At 50.1% G+C, this 25,676-nt stretch overlaps 14 protein-coding genes across 14 annotated transcripts; 8 read left to right on the forward strand and 6 right to left on the reverse strand.

Moving 5' to 3' along the window:
* Positions 1–383: 383 nt before the first annotated feature.
* CI109_107204 (uncharacterized protein) lies at positions 384–1,379 on the reverse strand (the record flags this gene model as incomplete). The annotated part of the gene is made up of 4 exons (XM_032003661.1): positions 384–502; positions 646–716; positions 787–929; positions 1,005–1,379. The coding sequence occupies 4 exons, from the start codon at positions 1,377–1,379 to the stop codon at positions 384–386; spliced, it is 708 nt and encodes a 235-aa protein (XP_031862074.1).
* Positions 1,380–1,769: 390 nt separating this feature from the next.
* Positions 1,770–3,518, forward strand: CI109_107205 (uncharacterized protein; the record flags this gene model as incomplete). The annotated part of the gene is made up of 10 exons (XM_032003662.1): positions 1,770–1,889; positions 1,957–2,057; positions 2,130–2,216; positions 2,267–2,324; positions 2,383–2,425; positions 2,475–2,722; positions 2,772–3,027; positions 3,084–3,102; positions 3,152–3,434; positions 3,486–3,518. 10 exons carry the CDS (start codon positions 1,770–1,772, stop codon positions 3,516–3,518), a joined length of 1,248 nt encoding a protein of 415 aa, XP_031862075.1.
* Positions 3,519–3,882: 364 nt separating this feature from the next.
* Positions 3,883–4,291, reverse strand: CI109_107206 (uncharacterized protein; the record flags this gene model as incomplete). The annotated part of the gene is made up of 3 exons (XM_032003663.1): positions 3,883–3,920; positions 3,998–4,143; positions 4,209–4,291. The coding sequence occupies 3 exons, from the start codon at positions 4,289–4,291 to the stop codon at positions 3,883–3,885; spliced, it is 267 nt and encodes an 88-aa protein (XP_031862076.1).
* A 388-nt stretch (positions 4,292–4,679) lies between these two features.
* Positions 4,680–6,763, forward strand: CI109_107207 (uncharacterized protein; the record flags this gene model as incomplete). Its single annotated transcript, XM_032003664.1, has 10 exons — positions 4,680–4,870; positions 4,967–5,409; positions 5,613–5,698; positions 5,774–5,792; positions 5,849–5,938; positions 6,005–6,025; positions 6,082–6,136; positions 6,195–6,377; positions 6,452–6,584; positions 6,644–6,763. The coding sequence occupies 10 exons, from the start codon at positions 4,680–4,682 to the stop codon at positions 6,761–6,763; spliced, it is 1,341 nt and encodes a 446-aa protein (XP_031862077.1).
* Positions 6,764–7,105: 342 nt separating this feature from the next.
* CI109_107208 (uncharacterized protein) lies at positions 7,106–8,464 on the reverse strand (the record flags this gene model as incomplete). Its single annotated transcript, XM_065967981.1, has 4 exons — positions 7,106–7,217; positions 7,268–7,474; positions 7,522–8,198; positions 8,303–8,464. 4 exons carry the CDS (start codon positions 8,462–8,464, stop codon positions 7,106–7,108), a joined length of 1,158 nt encoding a protein of 385 aa, XP_065824053.1.
* Positions 8,465–11,419: 2,955 nt separating this feature from the next.
* Positions 11,420–12,169, forward strand: CI109_107209 (uncharacterized protein; the record flags this gene model as incomplete). The annotated part of the gene is made up of 3 exons (XM_032003666.1): positions 11,420–11,479; positions 11,573–11,704; positions 11,777–12,169. The coding sequence occupies 3 exons, from the start codon at positions 11,420–11,422 to the stop codon at positions 12,167–12,169; spliced, it is 585 nt and encodes a 194-aa protein (XP_031862079.1).
* Positions 12,170–12,308: 139 nt separating this feature from the next.
* Positions 12,309–13,214, reverse strand: CI109_107210 (uncharacterized protein; the record flags this gene model as incomplete). Its single annotated transcript, XM_032003667.1, has 6 exons — positions 12,309–12,320; positions 12,379–12,645; positions 12,702–12,917; positions 12,985–13,062; positions 13,119–13,138; positions 13,199–13,214. 6 exons carry the CDS (start codon positions 13,212–13,214, stop codon positions 12,309–12,311), a joined length of 609 nt encoding a protein of 202 aa, XP_031862080.1.
* Positions 13,215–13,495: 281 nt separating this feature from the next.
* Positions 13,496–14,795, forward strand: CI109_107211 (uncharacterized protein; the record flags this gene model as incomplete). The annotated part of the gene is made up of 4 exons (XM_032003668.1): positions 13,496–13,565; positions 13,617–13,696; positions 13,756–14,146; positions 14,212–14,795. 4 exons carry the CDS (start codon positions 13,496–13,498, stop codon positions 14,793–14,795), a joined length of 1,125 nt encoding a protein of 374 aa, XP_031862081.1.
* Positions 14,796–15,035: 240 nt separating this feature from the next.
* On the reverse strand, positions 15,036–17,170 carry CI109_107212 (uncharacterized protein; the record flags this gene model as incomplete). The annotated part of the gene is made up of 8 exons (XM_065967982.1): positions 15,036–15,108; positions 15,162–15,501; positions 15,553–15,770; positions 15,821–15,947; positions 15,994–16,236; positions 16,298–16,757; positions 16,810–16,911; positions 16,970–17,170. The coding sequence occupies 8 exons, from the start codon at positions 17,168–17,170 to the stop codon at positions 15,036–15,038; spliced, it is 1,764 nt and encodes a 587-aa protein (XP_065824054.1).
* A 382-nt stretch (positions 17,171–17,552) lies between these two features.
* On the forward strand, positions 17,553–18,363 carry CI109_107213 (uncharacterized protein; the record flags this gene model as incomplete). The annotated part of the gene is made up of 4 exons (XM_032003670.1): positions 17,553–17,610; positions 17,660–17,723; positions 17,772–18,194; positions 18,240–18,363. The coding sequence occupies 4 exons, from the start codon at positions 17,553–17,555 to the stop codon at positions 18,361–18,363; spliced, it is 669 nt and encodes a 222-aa protein (XP_031862083.1).
* Positions 18,364–18,586: 223 nt separating this feature from the next.
* CI109_107214 (uncharacterized protein) lies at positions 18,587–19,306 on the reverse strand (the record flags this gene model as incomplete). Its single annotated transcript, XM_065967983.1, has 4 exons — positions 18,587–18,814; positions 18,864–19,037; positions 19,107–19,204; positions 19,249–19,306. 4 exons carry the CDS (start codon positions 19,304–19,306, stop codon positions 18,587–18,589), a joined length of 558 nt encoding a protein of 185 aa, XP_065824055.1.
* A 305-nt stretch (positions 19,307–19,611) lies between these two features.
* On the forward strand, positions 19,612–20,127 carry CI109_107215 (uncharacterized protein; the record flags this gene model as incomplete). Its single annotated transcript, XM_032003672.1, has 3 exons — positions 19,612–19,639; positions 19,852–20,024; positions 20,095–20,127. The coding sequence occupies 3 exons, from the start codon at positions 19,612–19,614 to the stop codon at positions 20,125–20,127; spliced, it is 234 nt and encodes a 77-aa protein (XP_031862085.1).
* Positions 20,128–21,492: 1,365 nt separating this feature from the next.
* Positions 21,493–23,507, forward strand: CI109_107216 (uncharacterized protein; the record flags this gene model as incomplete). The annotated part of the gene is made up of 11 exons (XM_032003673.2): positions 21,493–21,603; positions 21,944–22,064; positions 22,123–22,228; positions 22,304–22,439; positions 22,502–22,611; positions 22,673–22,908; positions 22,970–23,023; positions 23,080–23,143; positions 23,207–23,244; positions 23,321–23,388; positions 23,445–23,507. 11 exons carry the CDS (start codon positions 21,493–21,495, stop codon positions 23,505–23,507), a joined length of 1,107 nt encoding a protein of 368 aa, XP_031862086.2.
* A 440-nt stretch (positions 23,508–23,947) lies between these two features.
* On the forward strand, positions 23,948–25,609 carry CI109_107217 (uncharacterized protein; the record flags this gene model as incomplete). Its single annotated transcript, XM_065967984.1, has 4 exons — positions 23,948–24,255; positions 24,332–24,609; positions 24,776–25,173; positions 25,376–25,609. 4 exons carry the CDS (start codon positions 23,948–23,950, stop codon positions 25,607–25,609), a joined length of 1,218 nt encoding a protein of 405 aa, XP_065824056.1.
* Between the last annotated feature and the right edge of the window lie 67 nt (positions 25,610–25,676).

Consider the following 25,676-nt stretch of genomic DNA (forward strand, 5'->3'; position numbering starts at 1 on the left):
TTTCGGATTGATATATAACAAACATAACCTTTATGGACATTATTTGAATTTTAAACTAAACTACCGAGTCTTATAATGAATGAATCGCTGTTATTTCAATCAGACTCACGAGCAGAGCAAAGTACCAAACCAGACGATGCGTTTTGGTCCAAGATTGGAAACTTGACCAAGACAAGACGAAACGAGTTGAGTAACGCACAGTGAAACGCAAAGGACCAATTTCAACGTCTTTATTTCGGCTGGCCGGCCGGCCGAAGTTCGATTATAGGTCATGATGAAATCTAGATCGTGCATATTTGCTACATGATGACGAAAATGTACCAGATCATCCAATGTCTCGCTTGAATTCCCACACACCACTCTGCATTCGAGCATGTCTTGTCTCACGCCTTGGCCTCCCAGCTCACACCGCATCCGCACGCGCCACCTTCTTTCGCTTGAGGATTATCTTGTAATCTGAATGACGACCCTATGAGTTCCGTAGCGTGATGGAGGGTTGCGCCTGAAAAAGGTTATACAGTTAGCGCCTGTTGGTCCTTCTCACGATATGACGAGTTAATATCGAGGATCCCGCGAAATAATATCAAAATGGAAGGATGGTTTGGCTTGAGAAGAAAAAATGGATGGCGTGGACCGTGAACTCACCCTTGAGTAGACCGAAAGAAACGAGATCGACCACTACCGGTATACAGCTCAACCCTTCAGGCTGTAATACACTGATGAGAACAACATCTCGTCAGCCCCAGAACGATCCTAGTCGGACCGAATAATCGCTCTGATACTCACTAATCGTCGGCTCCTCTTTCTTCCGTCAAAGCCATCGTATACTGATATCCATGACATCCACCACTTTCGACGCCAACTCTCAAGGCCAGTTTGCCCTGCGCTAAAACCTCGGGCGGTTCTCTCGTTGTTATCGCAGCGAGTTGCTATAAGCGTGCAACGACTTGATCAGCTATTACATATTCCTGTGTGAGGGTGAACAGTGTCATAGGGCGACCCACCTGTACAGCTTCAGGAGTGATGTTGAGGAAAGCCTCTTCGGTCGGTAAGAGTTTCACGTCGTCATCCAAATATCCTTCTTCCTTGATCGCATCGAGCGAAGGCGGTGATACTCTAATATTAGGTCTTTGCGAGATCAACGATGGGGGTATATCACCAGCATTCGATGTAGATCCCGAAAGAGCGGATGTCGTCGCTGATCTCTTCCACCCTGATGAGGATACTATGGCAGATGGACGGTGGCGGGATCGACGAGATGCAACGAACGAGACCGAACGAGATGCCGCCGGTGGTGGTGGAGGTAGTCGTAAGCGTGAAGAAGATGCGAATGTGGGTCGAGACACCAATGCTCTAGACGTGGTAGCTAACTTTGACATCTTGCGTTGTATGATATTGTGTTTTCGTTGATACCCTTTGAGATGGTCAGATGTATTCAACAGATTCTACGAACGAATTCGTCTCTCCTTGTGCTGACATAACGAGTGATCGAGAGTGGAGGACTGTCAGTGCATAAAAGTGCCACACCAGAGATATCCCCGATGTATGCGTGGTTATATCGCCGAGTGACGACTGAAGCTTGTTGTCCTCCTCCTCTTCCCGGTTATGATCAGAGCCGGTTTACATGAACTTTGTATCCTTTATCTGGTGTATTTCATCCACCTCGCCATCTTCTTTCTTTCTTTTCTTGATCATCTTCACCATTATCAAACAAAACAAGTACAGTATAGCGACAGAACAGGTACAACTTTGTGACAAAAGACGACACAATGACATCTACCATTCAATCAATCACCAATGCCATCCCTTCCCTTGGAAGAGCGAGATTACTCATCAACTCTGCTGATGATGTGGTCGTCGTCAGCGCAGTCAGAACAGCTGTCACAAAGGTGAGTTGAACTCAAACGACCTCGACGGAGTCTCAGTTGAACAGAGAGCTGATGACCATTCATCTAGGCCAAGAAGGGTGGTTTCAAAGATTGTCTTCCTGAGGATCTGCTGGCCGCAGTCTTCCAGGAGACGTTGAAGAGGAGCAAGATTGATCCCTCGAAGATTGAGTGAGTGTAAAGCCAATACCTGTGTAAAGTCTCTGAGCTGTTTCTGTTCAACTACTGACCATCGGCTCGCAGAGATATCGCCGTTGGGAACGTCCTTCCTCCTGGTGGAGGAGCGAACGTTGCGAGGATGGCTCAACTATACGCGGGCATTCCTTACACGTAAGCTGGCAGTAACAGCCTATGAACACAAGCTTATGTGTTATTCACAGTACTCCCATCAACACCGTCAACAGGCAGTGCTCATCAGGTCTGACCGCTGTCGCCCAAGTGAGCTCAGCATGATCACGGGCTGTGTCAAGGTGCGAAGCTGACCCTCTTCAACTAGATTGCCAACGAGATCAAGTCGGGGGAGATCGACATTGGTATTGGTAAGCTTTATAGTCATACCAGTTTTGAGTCGAGCTGACACTCCACCAGGCGCCGGTGTCGAACACATGACCGCTCACTACGGCGCTGGTGTCCTTCCCGAACGCATGTCCGACGAAGTTCTGTCCAATCCCGAAGCCGCCGACTGTCTCATCCCTATGGGTATCACTTCCGAGAACGTTGCAAAGCAATACAACATCTCTCGTGATGTGCAAGATACCTTTGCGGCAAACAGTTTCGCCAAGGCTGCTGAAGCGCAAAAGTTGGGCAAGTTCAAGAGCGAGATTGTCCCCGTCAAGGTGCGTCCTGCACATCACGGACGTGAAGACTCGCACTGACCCTCTGCAGGTTAAATGGTCCGACCCCAAGTCCGAGGAGGAGAAAGAGATCATCGTCGATGCGGATGACGGAATCAGAGAGGGTGTGACCAAAGAGGGACTGTCCAAGCTCAAGCCGGCGTTCTCAAAGGAGGGTACCACGCACGCTGGTAATGCGTCTCAAGTGTCGGACGGTGCCGCGGCGGTGCTTCTCGCGCGAAGGTCTGTTGCGCAGAAGCTCGGACTTCCTATCCTGGGCAAATTTGTGACTTCTGCAGTTGTTGGAGGTGAGTTGCATACCTCTGAAGGGATGCAGGTCAACAAGCTGACATGGTCTGTGCAGTTCCGCCAAAGCTTATGGGGTATGTCTTTTACCCAAATGCATCGTGACACACGCTGACATTTTTATAGTATTGGACCCGCATTCGCCATCCCCAAGGCTCTCCAAAAGGCTGGTATCACGAAGGACGATGTCGACTTCTGGGAGATCAACGAGGCTTTCGCATCCCAAGCGGTGATGTCGATTCAACATCTCCACCTACCTTTCGAGAATGTCAACCCCGTCGGTGGTGCCATCGCCCTTGGTCACCCTCTCGGTGCGACTGGTGCGAGGCAGATCGCTACCGGTTTCGCCGAAGCCAAGAGGGAGAAGAAGAAGGTGTTTGTGACCAGTATGTGTATCGGAAGTGGTATGGTGAGTAAAGTGTCCTCCGGATATGAGAGCTTATGCTAACGACCGCCATAGGGTATGGCTGCGGTCTTTGTGAATGAGCAGTAGGATTAGTAGTCAAGTCAATAGTTGTAGCAGATAGCAGACATGGTGTAATGCATTCAGCTTGAGCTCCGGACCGACTTCATCTCCATACGTTTCCGGGTGGTGGTCTCGTGGTTTAGTGCTAGGAGGACAGCTGCCTGTTTCGCATTGATCGATATGTTACAACATACATGATCTATGCAATGAGAGGAGATCATATTTGCTCATCGAACCTCGACTACGCCCAAGTGGCTTTGTCGGTATCTTCGTAATGATGGTAGAAAGATGGGCGCCGCGCTGTCGCTTGGTTGCAGTACGTCGCAGCTTGCTTCGAGACGTCCAACTTCCTCCTTCTGTGAGCCGGTGGATCGTGCCAGAGTCGCCTAGGCTATATGAACAATCGTCCTATACCCAAACCCAGAAAGACTGCAGGGATAACAGATCTGATCAGTCAAGGCGCACAATATTCGTCCTTCGGGAGATGAGACAGTATCAGAACTTACCAGTGCCTATCACCGCTGTAATTTTCCCCGCTACGATCGGCGCACCCACAGGTCGTACACGTTTGAATGCACCCTGCTGATGTGCTTGATTCAGAGCGTATAGTCCGAGACCTGAGAATGCTCCAGCGCCCGTTAGACGACACGCACTGTACGTTTGACTGTGATTAGCAATGTCCAACTTCAGCAGACGAAAGAAGGATAGGGAACGCACAGACAATCTTGGCCGGGGAAGGCGGGTGTTACGGGTGAAGCAGGAGCAAGAGAAGGGGTTGACGAAGAGGTAGCAGAGGACATGGCGGCAGACCGTTCTATCCTTTTTGATTCGTGAGATGATCAGGATGTCCGAAGGAAGTAACAACAAATCGTCGAATTCACTCGACCAACGACAAAGTACGGCAAAGCGCCATCCTCATGCTCGGTCTCGGAGGTAATGATCAATCTCCGTTCTCTCATCCGATCCCGCCGGAAATGGGATGGGGGAACGGCAACAACAATGACGATCTGGTGATCACACCAAAGTTGAGACTGAGGTAACGAGAGAATAATACCTTTGTACTTTGCCATCTTGACCAGCATCACGAAGTGGACCGTCCGATCTCGTCGAATGTGTTTACAATTCTTAACATGCTTTCAACCGATTCGTACTTGTTACATCTGGTGATCACAACAAGTATCGACAAATATGATCCGCTCTTTCCTCTTCATTCCCTTGTTCCTCCTCCTCTCTCAACTTGATCTCGCGGTCGCGGTCGCTGTTGCTCTTCCCCCACCGCCGATCTCACCGAAGTTACCAGGACATTATGTCCCATTTCATAAGTTATCAACGTGTCCAAAGTTGTCACATCGGAAATATCCCAGATCAGCTAAGGACGTGTGAGTGGCCACTCCCTGTCGTATCATCAAACATTAGGCCACCAGTGTCAGAAGATTCGAGGTGTGGTTTGGCTGATGCATCTATCGATACCGTAGTCGACCCGACGACTTCCGAGTAGTCATGGCTTTAGGCGATTCTATCACAGCTGGTCTTCTAGCCCGCGGCTCACGAGACGACTACGACTACGACTATTCACTTTCCTCCACCCCGAGTGGGGGTTCACAAAGACCCTTCCGTCCTATCTCCAATAGATTACTATCCATCGCGGAGTATAGAGGACTCTCTTATCCTATAGGATACGACGAAGACGCCATAACCATCCCTCGTATACTCGATACTTATGCACGAAAGAACTTGACAGGCGTATCAAGAGGTCAACATCCTCCTACGACATGTTTGGGGACAGGTCCGAATCCTGGTATAGACTTGGGCAAGGTGTTTGGGAAGAAAGGGATTTGTACACCCCGACCAGAGGAAGATGGGTTGAATGCGGCGGTATCGGGGAGCGTTAGTGGGAATCTGATGGCGCAGGTCAAAGGTGAGTGGACGGGCGAGCGTTGTAGAAATGGGGCGAGATAGGAGGAAATCTGCTCGAATCAGAGGGGCGGTCTGCACCGGGAAGTGCAAGGGGTTAGCAGAGACTTGTCGAACGAGCGATGAGGAGAAAGGCAGCTGGACTGGAAGCACCAGCCGGCTGATCTTGACAGCCGTGATGCTGATGACGCTACTTCCCAACGACAGACTACCTCCTGCCTCGAATAGCGGAGATGGGAATCCGAGACGAAGATTGGAAATACGTAAATTTGGGTATCGGAGCGAATGACATTGTAAGTTTGCCAATGTCCGGTTTACGGCGTCAGAAGCAAAGTGGCTGATGTATCATCTTTGTCTCCCTCTCTTAGTGTTCTTTCTGCCTCACTCGTGAGTGGCTTTCACCAGGTGGGAATAACAGATTCTGTGCTGACTCCACACCGTAGCTAATGCAACGGGCATATCGATAACTGGAAGTCCTCAGCAGTTTGCCGCTGATATTAGAGAAGCCGTCAATGTTCTCCGAGAGCATGTCCGTGAGTGCAGGAACAGCACAACGCTTTACCTGTATAATCGCCTCTGACTTTTCCGTTTGAATGTAGCCAATATCATTGTTAATATCAGTACGTAATGAGACAGATTCTCTTTGACAGTCAAGACGAAGCTGACATTCTCATAGTCGGTCTATTCCGCGTCTCCGCAATCTACAGACTCACTCTGACAGATCCATACTGGTAAGTCTCTTCGCTATCATCGATTGATACCACTAAAATCCTTCGCTGCGTGTCTTAGCCAACCCCCACTTCTCCCACTGCCCCATCTCGCCTTGGAATGTTCATGCGCACTTCTTCCCGGTCCTGCGGGCGACTATACCCGAGGGAAAATGGACGAACTTGGTGAAGCGTACGATGAGGCGGTATTACAGGTCATTGAGGAATGGGAGAAGGAAGATGATCCGACTTTTGGTGCAATATGGTGGGTATCACAGCTCGGGTATCGATCAATCTCAAGTGTCAGAATCGGCCCCGCTGATTGTATCTTCCTCGAAGGCAACCTGGTACCGTAGTGGACCTTGCCAATTATCCAATCACCGCACTCAGTCCTATCGATTGCTTCCACCCATCAGAACTGGCACATCAGCGCGTTGCTGCCGGTTTCTGGAATAGGATGACCTTGTCTCTTGTGGGTTTTAAGTGTTGTAATACGGGAAATTGAATGCTGACGATGATGGTGGTCTGTAGGAGAAGAAGTATCTCCCAATCGAATGGGAGGCTGAAGTTTATGTGAGGTGTCTGGAAGAGGACGACAGAATACCGGTGGGCATGGTGTCGGAAAGCGCGAGGAGATATCTGAGGGGCTAGGCGGGATTTGAGGGCACACACCTTCGGAACGAGGTGACGTCCACTCTCTGCCACAATAGGTGTTCATCAGTACCAAGCATATCTGGAGGAGTTCATCAGGCCGACGAGAGCGATTCGAACAGCACGCTAGGATCGATTGTTGTACATCATAGTTTAGTTGGTCGAAACATCAGTGTTGTTTGTACGAGTAATCATGTATCATCTACGCCTCAACGTTGAGCGTATCTCTCTAAGGATCTGGTGCTTTTGGTGTCAAAGAACCAGTGATCAACAGTCGAAACCTAATACCAGTCCTCGGCTTCTGACTATATGCGTAACATGCTGGATATCAAGTCGGTTGTATTATCGTTTCGGCTTGTCTCCGCCTGCCTTCTTCACCCCCGCCTCGACCTCTTTCTCCAGCTCGTCGTAGATCGCTTTAGCCAGAGCGGGGTCGGAAAGTACCGGCGGGACACTGACCACGTACGTCAGCTGCAATCTGACGATTCAAGGGTGGCTGCTCACTCTATCACTGCGCAGTCCCTCACCACATCTCCACCACCGACTGCACTCCGTCTCACATCGGTCCTCTCTTTCCCCTCCTCGGCGACTTTTGGCGTTTCGTCGAGCTCGTCGTATCGTACCGGTGCGGAAAGCGCGAACAGGATCGACTGAATCGTCTTCTTTGGCGATGGCGTGAGGAAAATAATCAAGGGGTAGAGCAAGATCCACCTGCATACATAGTCAGCTACGTCGAGTGCGTTGTGACTCACAAGAACTTGATGAAAGGCGTGTCTGCCAGAGAACCCTTGACGACCTCTTCCCTTGCCCAAGGCATGATCACGCTCATTGACATAATATTGCTCTTGACACTCTTGTCCCTTTTCTTCGCAGTAGCCGCCTCGTCGTCCGCGCTGGGGACAGGTTTGGCCTTTCCAAATGTGGCCGAGGCGAGGGTATCGAGAATAAGTTGGAAATGCTTCATCAATAACAACGTGTTGATACTTTGTCGTCCCGTGTGATAAACTACATCATCGCGGGGTTTCACCCCGGTCAGAGAGGGTAAAGCTGCCGACCAAGTAGGCGAGATCAACGAGAGGACACGAATCGATCGTTCCGCCGGAGAACGAAGTAAGTGAGGTAAGAGCGAAGTGAGCAGATGGAAGTGGAATTGGTGGGTTGTCCATTCTTCCTTTTTCCGAGAATGATACGATTTCACCTCCCATCCTGAACCCAGCACGATCGCATCGATACGACGTCCTCCTTCACCCGTGATATTGGTCGGAGCGGCCGACCATTTCTGTGTGAATTCGCGTACGGCCAGAGGAGTACGAGGTAGAGGCTCGCAGTGAAGGCCAGCGAGACGGTTCTGCGTCGTAGCGGATATTCGAATCGTGTGTAAGATCGTTAACAGCGATTCCGGCAGAGGACTCGCCTCGGGAGGTAGATACAATATCTGTGGTGGCGAAGGAAGATGCAGCAAGTGGTCTAACAGAGTCAAGATGGTCGGTGTTGGAGACCCCTGCTCCGTCAGCTACAGTTCTGCACTTACCCACTCACCACCACCAAGATCATCTTCCCAGCCCATTCCCGCTCCCACGTCGTGCTTCTCCCGCCCGACCACGCCTTTAGCCAGAACAACACCGCAAACACCCCAGCTCCCACCACCAGCTGAGACGTAGAGATGTCCCCGAGGTATTCAGCGAGCGAATGGACCGGCATCGTATCTGGTATAAGGTGTAATGTTGAGACTCGTTGCATCGCTATATTTCGTTAAAGTACACGCGTCCGTAATGCAAAGTTCCACGTCACGTGACTACGACGTTCATCCTTCTCTATCATCCCTTATGCCACTTTTGGAGGGGTCTTCTTTAGCTGGGCATGTCTATGCGTGGACTCTGCCTACAGCTACAGAAATTACACCCTCAAAAAGAGCAGATTCAGGAGTATATGAATCGTAAGAGAAAAACTGGTCAAAAAGGAGATCTCGATGCGATCTTCAGCAAAAGAATTGACGGAAGTGGGATTCGAACCCACGCCCCGAAGGACTAGCGTAGAGAATGTTACAAGGTTACAAACCTTAAGCTAGCGTATTAGACCGCTCTACCATCCCGCCCATGTTGGTTGATGTTTGACCTGTGTTCAAACAGTATATAAACGTATAGTTTGCAAGAAACGAACGAGAAATGGGTGAGAATGGGGTTTTTGCTACTATAATATGGTCAGACGAGATGGAGGTGGAGGTTGAGTGGGAGCAGACGATAGCCTGAAGCTAGGGGAACGTCCTGGTATGGATCTTGATGGGCGCATGCATTGATGAACATGCATCTCATACTGATACGAGGTGGTCGAATGGCAATTTTGACGCTGAGCGCAAGGTGCCACATCGGAGTTGCAACATCAGCATATGTGTGCGCTTTGACCGCTCCAATCAACTATGGATTGTATCTGCTGATGTATGGTGTTTGCTGATGTATGCTACGCAACATCTGAGGTATTCATGAGCCTTCACTGTCAAAAGGATGCATACTCGACTGCAGGCATGGAGACGCCACCACCGACAAGAGGTGAAAGCCGACGCCACAGTCGATATTTATTTTGCCCGCCACTTTGCTAAGCCTTTGCAGTTTGAGGTATGTCGGCACTGGTATCGACACGTTTGGAGTATTGGATTTGCATCATACACGCTCGTTCGTCTACAGTGCTTGTATTATGATGGTTGTTGCATCATCACACAGGGACAGCACGGACAGTTTCTGATCTTTTTTCGCTATCAAAGCAGTGATCACACGTTTGGTCTCACGAAGAACCATCAACATGTTGCTCATGTCCTTCATTCGGTCCGGCGACGACCGGTATCCTCTGACGCTCTCGTCATCAGAGCCGTGACCCACTCGTTAGACCTGAAGGACTCGTTCCCCACTGACACGGGCCACTCGACATCAAGGGCGTGATGATGTGTCGGCAGCGAGTATTCCATTTTTCCCACGCTATGATCGTCAATCCCAAATGAGCCTCTGATGGTCGTTCTTGATGTTGAGCTCGGTCGCATATCACTCATTTTTATCTGCTGGGGGAGCCAGTCATAATCTCGTCTTGTCAGTCACACACAATCATTCGGTCAACGACGTTGAGCTCTCCATCATCAAAGAGTCTTGTCGAGACTGACTCCGCTAAGCACTCTCTGTCGCAGCGCAACACGAGCGTCAGCCAAAAGTTGCTTTTCTCCTCTCGATGTGCGTGGGTGAATGTTTGTCTGGTTGTGAAGGTTTGGAGTCGAGGCCCGCTCTCGGATCTCCAACCCTCGCTGAGTGCAGGGTCTCCTGCTGCTCGCCTCGAGGCGTGGCGTTGATTGGCGTTGAGCGTTGAGCTGGCCCAGCGGATAGAACCCGGTTCAAATTATACTTGCGTGCGATGAGATACAACGGTCCTCGAGATCTATCGTCGGCTGAAAGCTCATTGTATTGTGCATCCTGGTAAGTGTAACCATCCTCTTTCTCCTGATCACCTCTGCCTTTGGTAGATTCCCTCGGAAGAAGGGTGCTGACGAGATTGTAGCCGATTGCGCGTGGGCTACGCTTGGCATGGAACAATGCGAGCCTTTGATCGAATCTAATCCCGACGATGCGGTGTATATGTGGTATGCTGGTGTTTCGACGAAGACGGCCATTGGTTGAACCAGGGAGGACATGGGTTACGTTGCATACAAGAAGCTGAGCCGATTGCTTGATAAGTGACGAGCCCTGCACTCCCTCCTTGCTCCTCGAGCGTCTACCACATTTCTTGCTACACCGGCACTGAACATGGTGCTGATACGCAAACCTTTCGCAGAACGACACGAGCGAAGGACGTCGAACGAGCTCTATCTGCCACAATATGTCATGGCGTCAATTCAGCTCGGAGTGGTTTCTCCGCCAGTATCCATCCACCGATACAAGCTCCCACTTCCGGCCTATCCTAATCAACCTCCCATACACCCAATGATCAGCCAGCATGATTTCCGTCATCATGTCACTCGCCTTTGGTATGACACTCTCAGGTTATATCTACGTAGCGAACAGGAAAGCCCTCGACCGCAGTCTGTGATCCTTTTGAGATGGTGGGGCGCTGGGAATAAGGAAGGTTGGTTATGGGCAGGGGCGAAGTGGGAGCTTCTGACGGCGGACTGATACTAGCTGAGAAACCGCTTCGAGCTGAATTGTACATGTTCCATATATAGACATTAGTCCCCAGAAATATCCTGACGCCTTCTCGTTTTTGTATGGATTCGGTCTCTATGCATATCATGTCGGAAGATGTCACCTGAGTTCTGAATCTGCCGATACCATCTACAAGGTCGAATGTCGAAGTTCTACAAGCACGCCACTCAGCACCTGTCCGCCTTGCCCATCAGCAATACTCTGGAGGCTATTGTTGTTGCGTTGCTCAACCTGCCTGCATTGCCAATTTTGTCGAACGAGTTCACTGCTTATAGAGCCAAAATATGCTCTACGCCACACATTGCTCGTGTAACTTACAGGAATTTTGTTTAGCCCTCCACTTTGCCACCACCGCTGGGATCTTGGGTGCAATGCAATCATTCCGATTCTTTTGCATCGTCTCCACTTCTTATGCTTCCATAGTTCCGTCCATCACTCTTCTCATCAGACCAAGCACGCAAGCAAGCAAGCATACAGCATGTCGCACACACCTCCAACGCCTAAAGCTATCAACTTGTCATATCATCCCAAGGGATATGTGCGTTCTGTTTTACTCTTTGCTAAGATGGGCGGATGAGATCGGGTTTTGGTCATGTGTGAGAAACAACGCTGATGTTCTTGATGTATACAGGGCATGTCAACATCATTGAAACGAGCTCGAAAGCCGTTCATCCTCACCAACTCGTTGATTGGAGGCACGATCTTTGCCTTTGCCGTTGGAGTCTACTTTTACTCTATCTCAGCAGTGCAACAGGACGATTTCGTACGTCAAAGTTTGGGCAACCATGTAGGAGTTTGTCTTGCTTAATGCTGATGTTTTTCATTCGCTTCGCAGTCTGATGTGGAAGACCTGCTTCCTCCGCTTGAAGAACGAAGCAAACTCCGATCTATCGAGGATGAAGCTCGAGAACAAAAATCGCTCCAATCCATCGCTTCGGCTCTACCACTATCTTCCAACCGACCTCTTCCATCTGCAACTTCCTCACCTGCTTCCCCATCAAAGGCTTTACCTCCTGTCGACACTTCATCAGTGAGCGAAGCGATCAGAGAGGCAGTTCCTTCGGGTAGATCAGGTTGGGGTTTCGGGACAAAGAGGTTGAGTGAGGTGGACTGGGTGAAGAAGAGAGGATGGGTGGACGGGAAAGGGAATGTGTTGGTTTGGGGCGCACCGGATGTGGATCGATTAGGAAGAGTGGAAGGAGGCGCCAAGGGTCAGAGGTTGGTATAAAACGCAGTTGGCGTTCAGGATTAGAAGGTGAGAAGGGAGTGGTATGGAACGTGCTCCTGCTGCTTGGAAGACGAAGAAGCGGACACAGGATGGAACATCTTAAGTGCATAATATACAACACATAGCATGAACACTCCTCTCACGTTGCGGGCTGTGATATTCATATTACATTAGTGTAGGCGTCTTCAATGTGGTTTATAGCGACTCACCCTCAACGCCCTCAACCTGTCTGCCAACTTGCCGTCCTCTTCCTTTGCCGCCTCGCCCACTGTTGGTTCCTTGACGGGGACCTTTGCCTCGCCCAAGCCATGTTGGACCTCCAAACCCGCTTCGTCCGCCACCTGTTGCATGAGGGAGTCTACCTGATCTTGTGGTGTTGTGAGAGCTGTGGTATCGGACATTGTTGATTCCATATAACTGGTCTGAACGTCGAGGTCTGCGAATTGATTCTCGAACTTGTCCATAACCAGGGATATCTACGGCAGAGAGATCGTCAGTGAATAGGAGAAGTGGGCGTAGAGGGTGTACTTACTCGCTCTAGGTTCATACTCTCCATAGCCTTGTCCATCCCTTTCACCACACTCCCCATACTGTTCGTGACCTGTCTCATGGTCACTGCCGTCTCGACTCTACTAGCCACTGCATCTATCCTCGAAGCGAGTCTTAACAAGTTCAGACCTTCTGTCTTTTTACGAATAGCGTTTTGTGCATATATCCTCGCTCCGTCGGTATTCCCCTTAGCCAGGGCCTAAAGTACACCGCAACATCAACATCGACAAAGGCATGTTGAGTGAAGCGAGTAGCTTGAGACCCACCTGCTTCAACTTGTTCTTCTCGGATATCTCATCTTTGTTGGCTTTCTTAGCTTGACGTTGGAGTGATTTGGCAGTGAACTGAAAAAGGGGTATCGTTAGCTTGGCAACATAAGCATGGAACTGTCGAAGCGTACTTTCAGCTGGAACAAGGATTCTGCGTTGCGTCAGCGGGAAGACCTCTCATTGCAAGCTGATTTATGGCCTGTGGACTCACTCTCTAGGTTGCTCATCGTGGTGTATGTGCTGCGTGTATAGCTTCTGGGTGGTATTGACGCAAGATAAGATGGATGACAGCGATGATGTGTATGACGAATGTGGTGAATGTCGTAGATGCTGATGACGGGATCAAATGTTTTAGCGAGTCCCGCATATCGCAAAGGTGATTGACCACCTCGTCGCATCATTCCATCATTTCCTCTACTTCGCATCCATCCATCAAAAGAACGACACATCGAACAGTAATCGGACAGCAAGAAGACCAACGCTTCGACCCGCTTGATAGTCTTCCACAATGGCTTTACTACATGTCCTCGCTTATGCCGGGGGTCTTGCAGCGTTTCTCTTCGTGACGTTGTCTCTGGGTAAGTGTGTAATTTATCTGCAGTTAAATCATTCCGCTGACACGGCTGTAGCGAGCGGACTGTTATGGCTCGCTGAACTCATCGAAGAGCATTCACGTCATGCCAAAGTCGTCGGTATGAGAGCCATCTATGTGAGTGTCTACCTCTCTTACTCCGGCTAGCGTTGACTGAACAGTCTTTTTCGAAACAGGTCATAGCTGCTCTTCACGTTGTGCTATACTTTACCGACTCGTTACCTCTTCTCCCTATACTGTTCTCCATCGCATGTCATCTCGTCTACCTACAAAACTTTTCCTCGTCATGGCCATACATCTCTCTCACTTCGCCTCGATTCATCTTATCGTGTATCCTCGTCGTGGCCGACCACTTCATCTGGTTCTTCCACTTCGCGGCCGTCGCTCAAGAACAGAAGAAGTATAGAGGACCGAAATACCGACATGGCAGTCTGGCGAGGGCAAACAATGGGGATGGTGGACCAGCGTTTGGAGACGTAGCTGCGTTTTTCGCAATTTGTATCTGGTTTGTACCCCTCTTCTTGTTCTTGAGTCTGAGTGCGAACGACAATGCCTTGCCTTCGTTCGGTGAGTCACGAGTCGCATTCTGTCGTCTGATCGAGTGTCGCTGACATTCATGATGTGGTGTATAGACCCTACTTCCTCCGCTCCACCTTCACCAGGAGGTAACACCGTCAACCTCTCTTCGCCTGGTGTCGGTGTCCGACAACCCGCACCAAAACGAAGATCACTGATCAAGACCGCACTGGATCCCGTCCTGTCCATTTTACCTCGTCTACGATCTTCGTCCCGAAGAAAGAACGAAGAAGGGTTGATAGCCCCCCGAACACCCATTCGCGGCTCACCACTCCATTCTCCTGTCCAGATGCCACAATCATATTTCCCATGGGGATCAGACGATTCAGCCAATCCTACCACGTCATCAACTCCAACGCACAACACTTTAGGACACGGTTCAAACCTCACACCGGACAGAGCGAGAACACCCCCACCTCCTAGAAGAGTACAGTCTGAAATTCAGATTACAAAAGGTGCGACAGGCAATCCGAGAGGAATAGCAACGAGAAATGGGAAACCCGCATTTCCTCTTGATGAAAACGCTGAGATCGTCGAAGCACCAAGAAGACAAGCACCGATAAGACCAACAACACCTTCGATGAACCTCGGTCCAAGGGGCGGATTGGAACAGGAATTGACAAAGAGAAAGGCAGATTAAAGGGTTAGAATAGGATGATGTATCAATGTGATCTTTACACCGGTTCAGAGCTGCCTATCCCGTTGTTGCCGTTGCGACGCTGCAGAGAAATGCGCTGGCATTTTCAGTTCCGATAGAGCACTTATTCTCTCAATCACTTCCTGAAATTCCGTCATCCGATCACCTTGTCATGCTGATTTTGCATCAGTTTGCTTGTCTATGCACACGCCTCCCATGCTACTTGTCACTATGCGTCGCTTATCATACCAGTGTATTGTCCACAATGAACGTTCCGTTCGTCTGCACTTTTGCGTGTTCTCCAATATCCACCCATCTATCACAACAAAAAGGTCAGCCTGTCCATGACCCAGCGTAGCTCGGACTCACCCTTCTTGGTCTTCTCCCTTTCCGTCGATCCTCTCGAGAATACCTGGTCCTCTGATCCATATCCTCCCCGAGATGGCAGTACCTTCCGCATCAAAGGCCTCATCCACCTTCTCACCCTTCAACCTCACTTCGACGTTACTTGCCGGAGGTCCAGAATGCACTTTATCCGCAGATTTCCACAAGTCGACCTCTTTCAATATGTGAGAGACGCCAGGCGATTGGAGATCGTAGAAGTGCGTGCAGAACACAGGTCCGGTGGAGAAGACAGACGGGTGAAGACGGGTCAGAGGGAGGGAGAGTAAGAGATGAGACGCTCCGAGAGCCGTAGGGGGAGGGGCGTCTGTCGACAAGTGTCAGTTCGTCATTGTGTCCCACAATAGCAGGTACGCACCGCCAACAAGAATAACTCCTCGTAATCTTTGACCTGCGATACCTCCCAGTACATTCTCCCTCATGCCGGACCACAAAACCCTATCCCACAGACCATGTCGATCGACATGACCAGCACGGATGGAAGACGTCTTGTGTCGAGCGGCAAGAGGAGCCCATGGGTGGGCTTCGTAGGTGTATTGGAGCCTATCAAGCAGAGCGTGGTGGTGTTTCGGCGAGCTGCGGAGAGTCAGCGTGCAGTCGTGGAAACGATCTGGCGGGTCACTCACATGAAAAGGATAGTTGGTTTGGGAAGTTTCCTCTCAGGATCCGCTAGCACTTCCAACTCGGCAGCATGGTCAACCTCCTCTGGATCCCAAGTAGGTTCGGCGTTCCCGATCAACCTGAAGCTGGCGCCTGCAAGGACTTAGCGATGCAATATAGTACAAAAACAGCAACTCACCAGTCCATACTGTAGCAAGAGCGATAGTCATGCCTAGCGGGGTGTCCAGTCGGACAGCGCTGGCCACTGTGTCGTGCAGAACGGCTGAAGGTCGTTTGTCTGCTGGGAAGATAGATAGCAACGCTGCCATTCCCGCTGTGAAGTTCTGAGATGGTGTCAGCGGCATCTCGTAAGGTGAAACCCACAAGATGAGTAGCTTTGACGACGACTGGTTTGCCGTCCCCCCCAGCAGAATAGAAGTAGCTATGCACGTCGTTGAAATGCGGGTCTTTCGTCAGCTCTGGAGATCCCAAGTGTAACTCACCTTCAAGCTTGACTTGTTCACCCTTTTCACTCTCCGCAACGTCCCAAATTTCTTCCCACCAATGAACCTCAAGTCCCTTCGCGCGCGCGTTCTTCACCGTACTCGCTCCGTCCTTCTGAGGATCACCAACGATCAAGATCCCCACTCTGTCGCGACAATCTTCCCATACTTGCTCAACGACATCGTCCAGAAGTGACGCGTGAACCACAACAACACCTGGCGTAGGGTGATTTTTGGACGTCAGACCCGCGGTGAGGAGTCGTGGAGAAGGGAGGATGATGAGAGGTGTGTTCGGTCGAACGGAGAGTGATAGTAGGAGGAGAGGAAGTGCGGATGTAGGCGAAGGCGGGAGGAGAGTCAGGATGGGGGAAGGTGAAGCTGGGTTGGCAATTGAAGGGAAGAGAAGCTGAAGTCCGATCGGTAGGAGACGAAGGATCTCTCCGAGCGCTTCGTCGGTGAGCTATAGGGGGGCGAGTCAGCACTACCATCTACTGTAGGGGACATCCACTCACCGACACATCAAGGATACACCTTTGTGTCACGGGGGAAGTCGCTTTCGGCTGTTCAACCACATCCTGCACGGTTTTGATCGTGTTTGCGGGTCTAACGGTGAGCTGCAGAACGACCTTCAGCGCTGTTTTCGAAAGCTTGGTCGACCCAAGGACCACTCACAGGAGTCCCTTGACCTGTAGCCCATGACCTATACACCCCGGTCTCGCCCTTCTTCCTTACGGCGGAAACTTCGCTCTGCTTTCCTAACAACAAAGGATGAACGAGCGGTTGAGGGGTGGAGAAGAACCGATGATAGATCCCCAGTGCGGCGAGTAGACTCAGCAACAGGACTGTGAGGTTGTCAATTTCGAAGTCTGGCATCGTGTGGTGTTGCGGCGGCGGTTGAACAGAAGATGAAACGGAAAGAAATGAGTAGGGAGTGAGTTCGGCTTTGGCGGTGATGGAATGGAGCAAAGCTGAGAGATTGAGCCTGTTTCTCCTGTCCTTTAGGGGATCGATTACCGAGTATTGGTCGCTATGGAGATTATGCCCGGATGAGATTTTCGACCAGTAAGAGTCAGGTCACTGTTATGCATGGAGCGGACAAGGATGAGATCACTTTTTTAGTCTGTGTTTCACGTCGCGTGCACTGGTGGAATCTGACGCTGTCCAAAGTGGAGGGTGTTCAATCCGACACATGTCCATCTTTACGTTACTCTTGACCACCACTCTGTACCTCCTAACTTATCGTTACTGAGCCATCATGTCAAAGTCAGAACCAGACGTGTACTCGAACACTGGCGAGGAGTGGTATCCTGGTAGTGAGTGATGGTTGATGAACATGTGTGCGACGCTGAACGCTTTCCGTAGTCAGAGAAAGATCCCGACCAGGTCAAGCACCGCATGAAGAGGTGTTTGATAAAGTGCGCGATGCGTAAGTGCTGCGGGACTTTATCTTCAGCCATACTTATACATACGCTAGCAACGGAAACCTCGTTTCGGACAAACCATCCAATCGAGCGGTGCTGTCTGCTCAGCGAGGACGCTTGGAACACCAAGAGCGAGTCCGAGCGGATAAAGAACGACGAGCGAACAATCCATCGACTCCCCGCTCGACATTCTGGTCTCTCCTCCCATTGTTCCTCTTCCTGCCTTTGTTGTCATCCTTCCTAACGCAATCGTACACTTTCAACCTCTCGCCATACTTCGCCCCTCAACTGAGACGTTTCTGGGCGGAATCGACCTTGAATCCATACAGACAAGAACTCAAGGTGTTCACCCCTGTTCAATTGGCAATGTACGATGGGAGAGACGATCAACCTGTCTACTTGGCGATCGATGGTGTGGTGTACGACGTCACGGCGAACAGGAGAATCTACGGTAAAGGCGGAAGCTACAACATGATGTGAGTGGTGGCGGTGCGTAACGGGACTGACTACAATCGACATAGGGCGGGACGAGATGCTTCTCGAGCATTCACTACCGGCTGCTTTGAAACACACCTCACCCACGATGTCCGAGGCTTGTCAGAAGCAGAACAAGCTGTAAGTGGAGAAAGTCTGGATGATCGCTGATTACCAGTCTCTCGTACACTGGAAATCGTTCTTCGCGGACCATGAAAAGTATCGTAAAGTCGGCACTGTCCTGAACCCTCCCATTGACCCCAGCTCGCCTACCCCATACTCTTGCCACGCAGTCGAGGCAGAAGATCCGCACGCACCCGGCGAAGCAGCAGCGAAGAGAGGAAAGACGGCGCCAGGTCCTGTACACAATACATAGCATAACATGATACATTTCTTATCGTTTTCTTCCAGGCGGTGGTGGAGGTGGTAAAGCGAACAATCCACCACCACCACCCGAAGTATTACTGTTCGTCGGCTTCTTCGCTTCTCGACCAGGGATGTTGATCTTGAATGTCTGACCCTCTTTCAACGAGTAGTCTTTTGGTGGTGCGGCGGGTTTCGAAGGTTCGGCGGGGTTGGAAGTGGTGGCGGATGTGCGTTTCGCAACGGATTGAAGTGCGACCTGTTGCAGATCAGCATGATGATATGAGAGTGAACGGCCATTGACACACCTGGAAATCAAATGCTTCTCCTCTTTCTGCGAATCCCATGCCGATATATGCTCTTTTACCCCCCTCACCCTCAACACGAAGTACGAAATACCGAGACGAGTCAAGGACCGGTTCGACCTGAGTCCACGGTGTGACATATGTGACCTGAGCGAAGAGTTCTCCAGATGTCGAGTCCTACGTCGGTCAGCTGTTGCAATATATGGGATGACCCACCTCCAAGCGCAGCTCACACCGCTCGCCGACCTCAAGTACCCTCAACCTGCCCTTCCATAAGAACGCCTCGACATTCCAATCAGCCGCTTTGTATCCAGCTGTCGAAGTTCGAGGTGGTACCTGGTAAACTACGAAGTGTCAGCATGCCACTCTCCTAAATGCGTCCACTCACCCATCACTTCCCGCGCGAGGAAGAGGACGGACTCTATCTCATCGCTCAAGCTGTCCATGGTGTGATGTGTCGGTTACTGAGTAGCTGTAACAACGCAATAACAACGTTCATATAGGTGGGTTCTCCTTCTTGTCAACTTGGCAACGACGTGCCACGCGTCAAGCTCGTGACCTGTAAAAGGGGAAACCTAAATAAACACTCCTTTATCTATATATCTGGGTGGCAACAAGGTATGACGTCTTTAAAGCGCCATTCCATTGCCCATTGCCCATGCTATCCTTGCTCACTCGCACACGCATTCGTGTTAAATCAACAAACAAATCATCTTGCTTTTCAATCATGACATCCATCAATCAAGTCAAAATGTCTGGAAACAAGAACGACGAGCAGAGTGAGTGCTATCTTCCACCCCTGTTCTTGAACGAGATATGCGATACTCGTGCATATCCAGTGTTGCCGCTCTGTTCTACCTTGCCATCCTGCATCTACTACTATCCCCCATGTCTCTCGACGCTTTCCATCCCATCTACCGTTCTATTCCCTTTCTGTTCCTGACCTTTCCCTTTGCATCACGCTAACATTACTCTACCTCCCTTCACCCAGGCTTCAACATCCTCCCCCACCCGGCAAAGACCAATAACCCCGCCGACTTGCAAGACCCCGCACAACACGGCGGTCTGCAGTCCGCCTCTGCCAACGCTTACAATGCGAAAGGTCCCCATGTGCCCAGTAAGGAGGTCGCAGAGGGTTTGGAGAAGCCCAAGTCGAGGGATGAGGTAGGTTTTTTTCGCGCTCGATGTGTCCTCACGAGTGGTATGCTGACGACAACGTGGATCTGACTTGTAGTTGAAGGCAGAGGCCGCAAAGTTGAACTCGTAGGGAGTTGGATGAACATGTGATTTACGTATGGAACATTGTAGTATTTGATGATGTATTGCTTGTTACGACATCTGCGCACCTCGCTTTCCTCGATCAAAATTTGTATGAGTTCAGATGTCCCACTGATTGATAGACCGACCTGAGCGTCGTTCGCCCTTGACAGCATGAATCACCTTGTGATTGCCAAGTATACTATCGTGCAGCAGCGTTTCTTGTGATCAACGACGATGTCACTCATTAAATGGTGTGCGATGAAGTACACAGGCGTCGATGATACATGCGGTCATTGAATGCCGTCAAATGGACAGAGATGCCACATGGTGTGTATGCGGCCACCGTATGTAGCACAACTACCAGTGTTTTGTGACTCCTGTCTCACCTTTGGCCTTGCTATGCAATTGCTACAGGCAATTGTACTCATGCTATGCATATCACAGTGTCCAAACATCCATCAGATGCATCAGTGACATACACGACGCCAAACCCACTACAAGCTCTTGTATATTCCCACCGCACGGAGCCAAACCTAGTTTGTCCACAAGTGCCACACCTCTATCATTTTTCTTGCTCCTTTCACACCCTCATCTTTCAACCCCCGTTAGTCACGCTACACACCTTACTCACCCTAACCGAGTTATACAAATCGATAGCCCTGACTCCGCGCCACAGATTAAGTAGCAAAAAAAGGATTATTTGATCGACAAACGCCGCCCAAAAAATATAATCTTTGACGGAAGTGGGATTCGAACCCACGCCCCGGAGGACTAGCGAAGCTACAGGATTGTACCTTAAGCTAGCTGTTTAGACCGCTCACACATCCCGCCTATGTTGGTTGATGTTTGACCTGTGTTTGAACAGTATATAAACGCAAAGTCTGCAAGAAACGAAGGAGAAATGGGTGAGAATGGGGTTTTTGCTAGGATAATATAGTAAGACGAGACGGAGGTGGAGGTGGGGTGGGTGCAGACGATAGCCTGAGGCTAAGATAACGTCCTGGTATGAGTTTTGGTATTTGTATGCAGGTTATCTGTATCATACAGGAGCTCAGAGGGGCTCACAGGCAAGGGGGCGAAGAGCTGAACGAAATGCCACATCCGCCTCGGTCGTGTGTCGTTACTACCTAACCTTGCATTTTTATCCCACGCTACACAAGTACTTGCCGTCCTGCATTATAATGCGTCTCTGCAAACATGCGATGTATGTGCTGGTACCTACAGCCCCTCCTGTGGTGTATATCACTTCGCCGCAATGGCGAGACATGGAACACAGATATATAAGAGCCACATGGTTAATAAGTGAGTGCAATCGTTCCGGGAATAGGCGTAGAGATATATGAGCGACTCATGACCTTGGCTGCTGGCTACGATGAGACTCGCTACAAATACATACTTGATCCTCACTATACTTAGGGAAGCCGGTATGAACGATTCGAAGCGCGATTCCCCCTCCGTCAGCATGGGAGATAGGAAATCTGTCGTAAGTCAGGCACGGCGGGAGGTGGTATCATGATACCTTGCATTGTTACGCTTTCCTCCCGAGCGGCAACTAGTCTGCCGCACGTCTGCCGTCTGCCTATCTGCGCTTGCCGATGCACCTCGGCTATGCTATGCCTATAGCAGATCGCACTGACGAAGCCTTGAGTTAGTCACGTCGAGTAATAGCGCAGGCTATGCCCGTCGGCCCTGGGCAAAAGTAAGGTTCAAGTCCTTGGCGTCCTTCGGATCCGAAAGATAAAGTATTGATAGCCGACCGCCGAGGTCGATCATCAGATATATAAAGTTGCTGGAATCTGGGCGAATATTTATCACCTACAAAGGCAATTGCATCGTCTTCGATCGATCTACAATCTACTGAAACAACCATGTCCGTGTTGAGTAAAGCTTTTACAGGGGTTGAAGCCGCTCAACTTCTTTCGTCCGCTATCAAAGGGAAGACAAGTGAGTGCTCGATTTGGTAGAATAAGACCAAGGCTGATGTGTCTGTCATCATATGTAGTCCTAGTGACGGGAGGTACACTCGGTGGACTAGGCGCCGAACTCGCTGCGACTGTTGTCAAACATTCTCCGAAACTGGTTATACTCACCGCTCGTACACAGGCAAAGTGGGTCGATCCCCTAAACTTACCGAGCGAGATCTGCGATTAACCCGTTTGGTACTCTGCTTGTGCTTTTCTTAGGATCGACGAATCTTTTGAGCATATCAGGAAGGAGACTCCCAATGCTCCGCTACGATCTCTACTACTCGATTTGAGCTCGTTGAGCGATGTCAGACGAGCCGCAGCAGAGGTCAACTCGTATCCAGAGACTGTCGATGTGCGCATTTGTATCACAATCGGTTCAATTGGCATTGTAGTTGATCAGATTCCTCCTCTTAGGTATTGGTGCACAGCGCAGCGGTGGCTGGGATTCCTGAACATACTCTCACGAACGATGGCATGGAGCTTCATTATCAAACGAATCACATCGGTCCTTTCCTCTTGACCAAGTGAGTCGATGCCATCGCACATGAACACAAAAACAGCAGTGTCACTAACGCCCGATCGCAGACTCCTCTTACCGAAGATGCTCTCAGCGTCAAAACCACCTCGTATCTTGATCGTAGGCTCTGGTGCACACGCGATGATGTCCAGCGGATTCGATTACGATGATCCGAACGATTTGAAACCTGATGCGAAGTATCAATCAAAATATCCTGGGACGAAGATATTGAACACTTTGTTCTCGGCTGCGCTTGCTAGAAAGCTAGGAGAGAAAGTCGAGACGGTCAGCATCACACCTGGATGTGAGTGTGATGTCCCAATGAGGAAAAAGCTGTGATTTACCAACGGACGTGCATCTCTCAGGGATCGCATCGCAACTTTCGAGATACCTCTCGCTCGAGACCAAGAAGAAGGCTGGTGAGTAACAATACCGCATCTTGAGTAGAAGGTGTCAGCGCTAACGACCGGCACAGGCTTCATAATGGAAGACGGAAGTCAGAACCCACAGCTGGGTTCTTTACAACGGGGAACTAAAGCGTGAGTGCCGTTCTGTTCTTTTGCAATATCGATCTGTACAAATCATCTCACGCATAACATTAGGTACGTGGTTGGAGCGTTCGATCCCGAAGTCGTCAAAAGTGAGTAGGACCTCCCCTCCCTCCCGACACTGCAGATTTGGTAAGGAGTTAGGCTGATACTCTCTGCCATGTCTAGCGCACAACGGCGGCTACCTCAATAGTAATGGCGAAGTGACAGAGCCAGCGAAGTTCGCCCAAGGCCAAGTGAGTCGAGTTGAGTCAGCCTTTGAATGGACACAGCTAATAAATCACGTACAAAGGAACTTGAAGAGAAAATGTGGAAGATGTCAGAAGAAAGTATCGGCGAGAAATGGGACTTGTAGAGGTCGTCAAGGAATCCTCGAAAAATCTAAAGCAAATTATCAGGAGCAGGATAGGCTACGCTCTTATTGATAACTTGGTCAAGATGAATGCATTTTGAAGTGGCTGGTGGCACTCGATGGTCCTTCCCGACAAGTCTGATCCTCTACACCACCTTACCGACTACGCACATGCACGATCATCGCACAAAATCAATCCGCCAGATAACTGCCTTAGTTTCGTAAGTCGTCATGCACCCCGCTGCGAGATCACAAAAGGAACATCATGAACCAAAGGCCACCAGTTCCTTCGCCACGTGGTATCGTATCGTCATTCGTTGCCACTCGCTCGTTCGCTCGCTCGTTCGCCATACAATCTGAATTTGGTTTAGACAATGCAATCATCTTCGTTCAGTACATTTAGACACTGTCCATCTCATTGTTTCATCTACTTTGCCAACACCATGCTGCTAGCAAACTACGCCTCCGATTCTGGATCCGACTCTGAATCCGAGACTCCTGCCAAACCTGCCCCTCCTCCTGCAGCAGCAGCAGCGGCACCAAAACCTTCCACCTCCGGTGTGAAGGGCAAGAAACGAGGAGGACCTATCAAGATCACCCTGGATCTGCCCAAGACTTCCAATGGAGATGATAGAGAAGGTGATGGTGAAGAAGATGAGGACGATAGGGGACTTGGGAAGAATAAAGCTGGTGTGAATGACGGTGAGAGGGATGCGAAAAGAGCTAAATTGCCAAAAGGTGGTAAAGGGTCGTAAGTCGTTGTTCACATACGTCCCAATCGCACTACGATCACTGATGGTTGGCCTGTGTACGTGAACGATGTACAGATCCATGTTAGTCGGGATGTTACCGCCCCCAAAACGAAAATTACCGACAGCCTCGACTTCGACGTCCAAAGCTTCGAGTTTGGCAGTCAACAAATCAATGGCAACTTCCGCCTCGTCGAGCAGCAGTAAACCCATTGTATTGCCTTCTAGTCTCACTGGTAGTGGAGGAGATGACGATGATGACGAGGATGATGCTGTGGGAAGGATGTTACCACCTTCAGTGAAGAGGGGTCTCCTGAAGAAGAAAAAGGAGGAAGAGCTGGACTTGTTCGGACTCTGTGAGTGTGATGTCGGAAACCAACACCTTACTTGCATCCCTTCTTGTTACCCTATCCGTTTTCTCTTTCCGAACTCTTGACGTTCAATCAGCTTCAAATCCTCTTCTCCAGCTCATGTTATGGGTTCTTGAACATAAACTGATTTCTTACCGGTTTATCATCTCAGCCACCACCACCCCGACCCCCTCCGTCTCCTCTATCCCAAACACATCCCTCAAACCACCTTCCATCTCCTCCGCTCCCTTGGCACCAGACTACGTCCCTCCTCCTCCAACCTCCACCGACCCTTATCCGGGATACTACCAACTCCCATCTGGCGAATGGAGAGCCTACGATCCAGAATACTACCATTCATTCTTCTCCACTTCCCATGGAAACGAAGAAGACGAAGACGGGTCAGATGGTAGGGTCGGTAAACACTGGGACGAATATGAGAGTGGACAGTTTGGTGGGAGCGTTCTTGATATTGATGCGAATAAGGGCTTGGAAGAAGCGAGGAAGGAGGAGGAAAGAAAGGGTTTGATGAAGAAACCTACTTTGCCAGGTGATGAGTTTGAGTACAAGGTGGGTTGGGTGTGGACCCCTTCCGTCTCTTTGCGAATCTGCTTTTCCCTTCCTTGCTCTTGATCTCGATTATCAGCCTCCTGTCGTCTCTGTGGTATACATGCCGTGCTTCTCCCAAGAGCGATACTTGTTCCTATCCTTTCCACCCTCACCACCCTCATGCCTTATCACTCAACGCGCTGACCATTCTCTATCTCCACAGCCAACAGGCCAGGTCAAAGGTCTCGCAGCACAACGACATCAACTTTCCTCCCTACTCAATACCGCTTACACACAACGAGAAGAACTGGAACAGCGTATCGCTGCGAACAAGAAATCAATGCGTGCAGCGGGACAAAAATACGGTGAGTTCCCCATCCCATTTCTCCTGGCTCGGGCGTTGCTGATCCTGTTGTCGATTGATGCTCGCAGGGTTCTGATCTGTTTATCTGGTTAATCATACACAACATGCATTGTGTTTGACATATTCATTGATGCTTTACAATCATGTTTATACTTGATAC

The sequence above is a fragment of the Kwoniella shandongensis genome, chromosome 14, assembly GCF_008629635.2.
Source record: "Kwoniella shandongensis chromosome 14, complete sequence".
Lineage (NCBI taxonomy): Eukaryota > Fungi > Basidiomycota > Tremellomycetes > Tremellales > Cryptococcaceae > Kwoniella > Kwoniella shandongensis.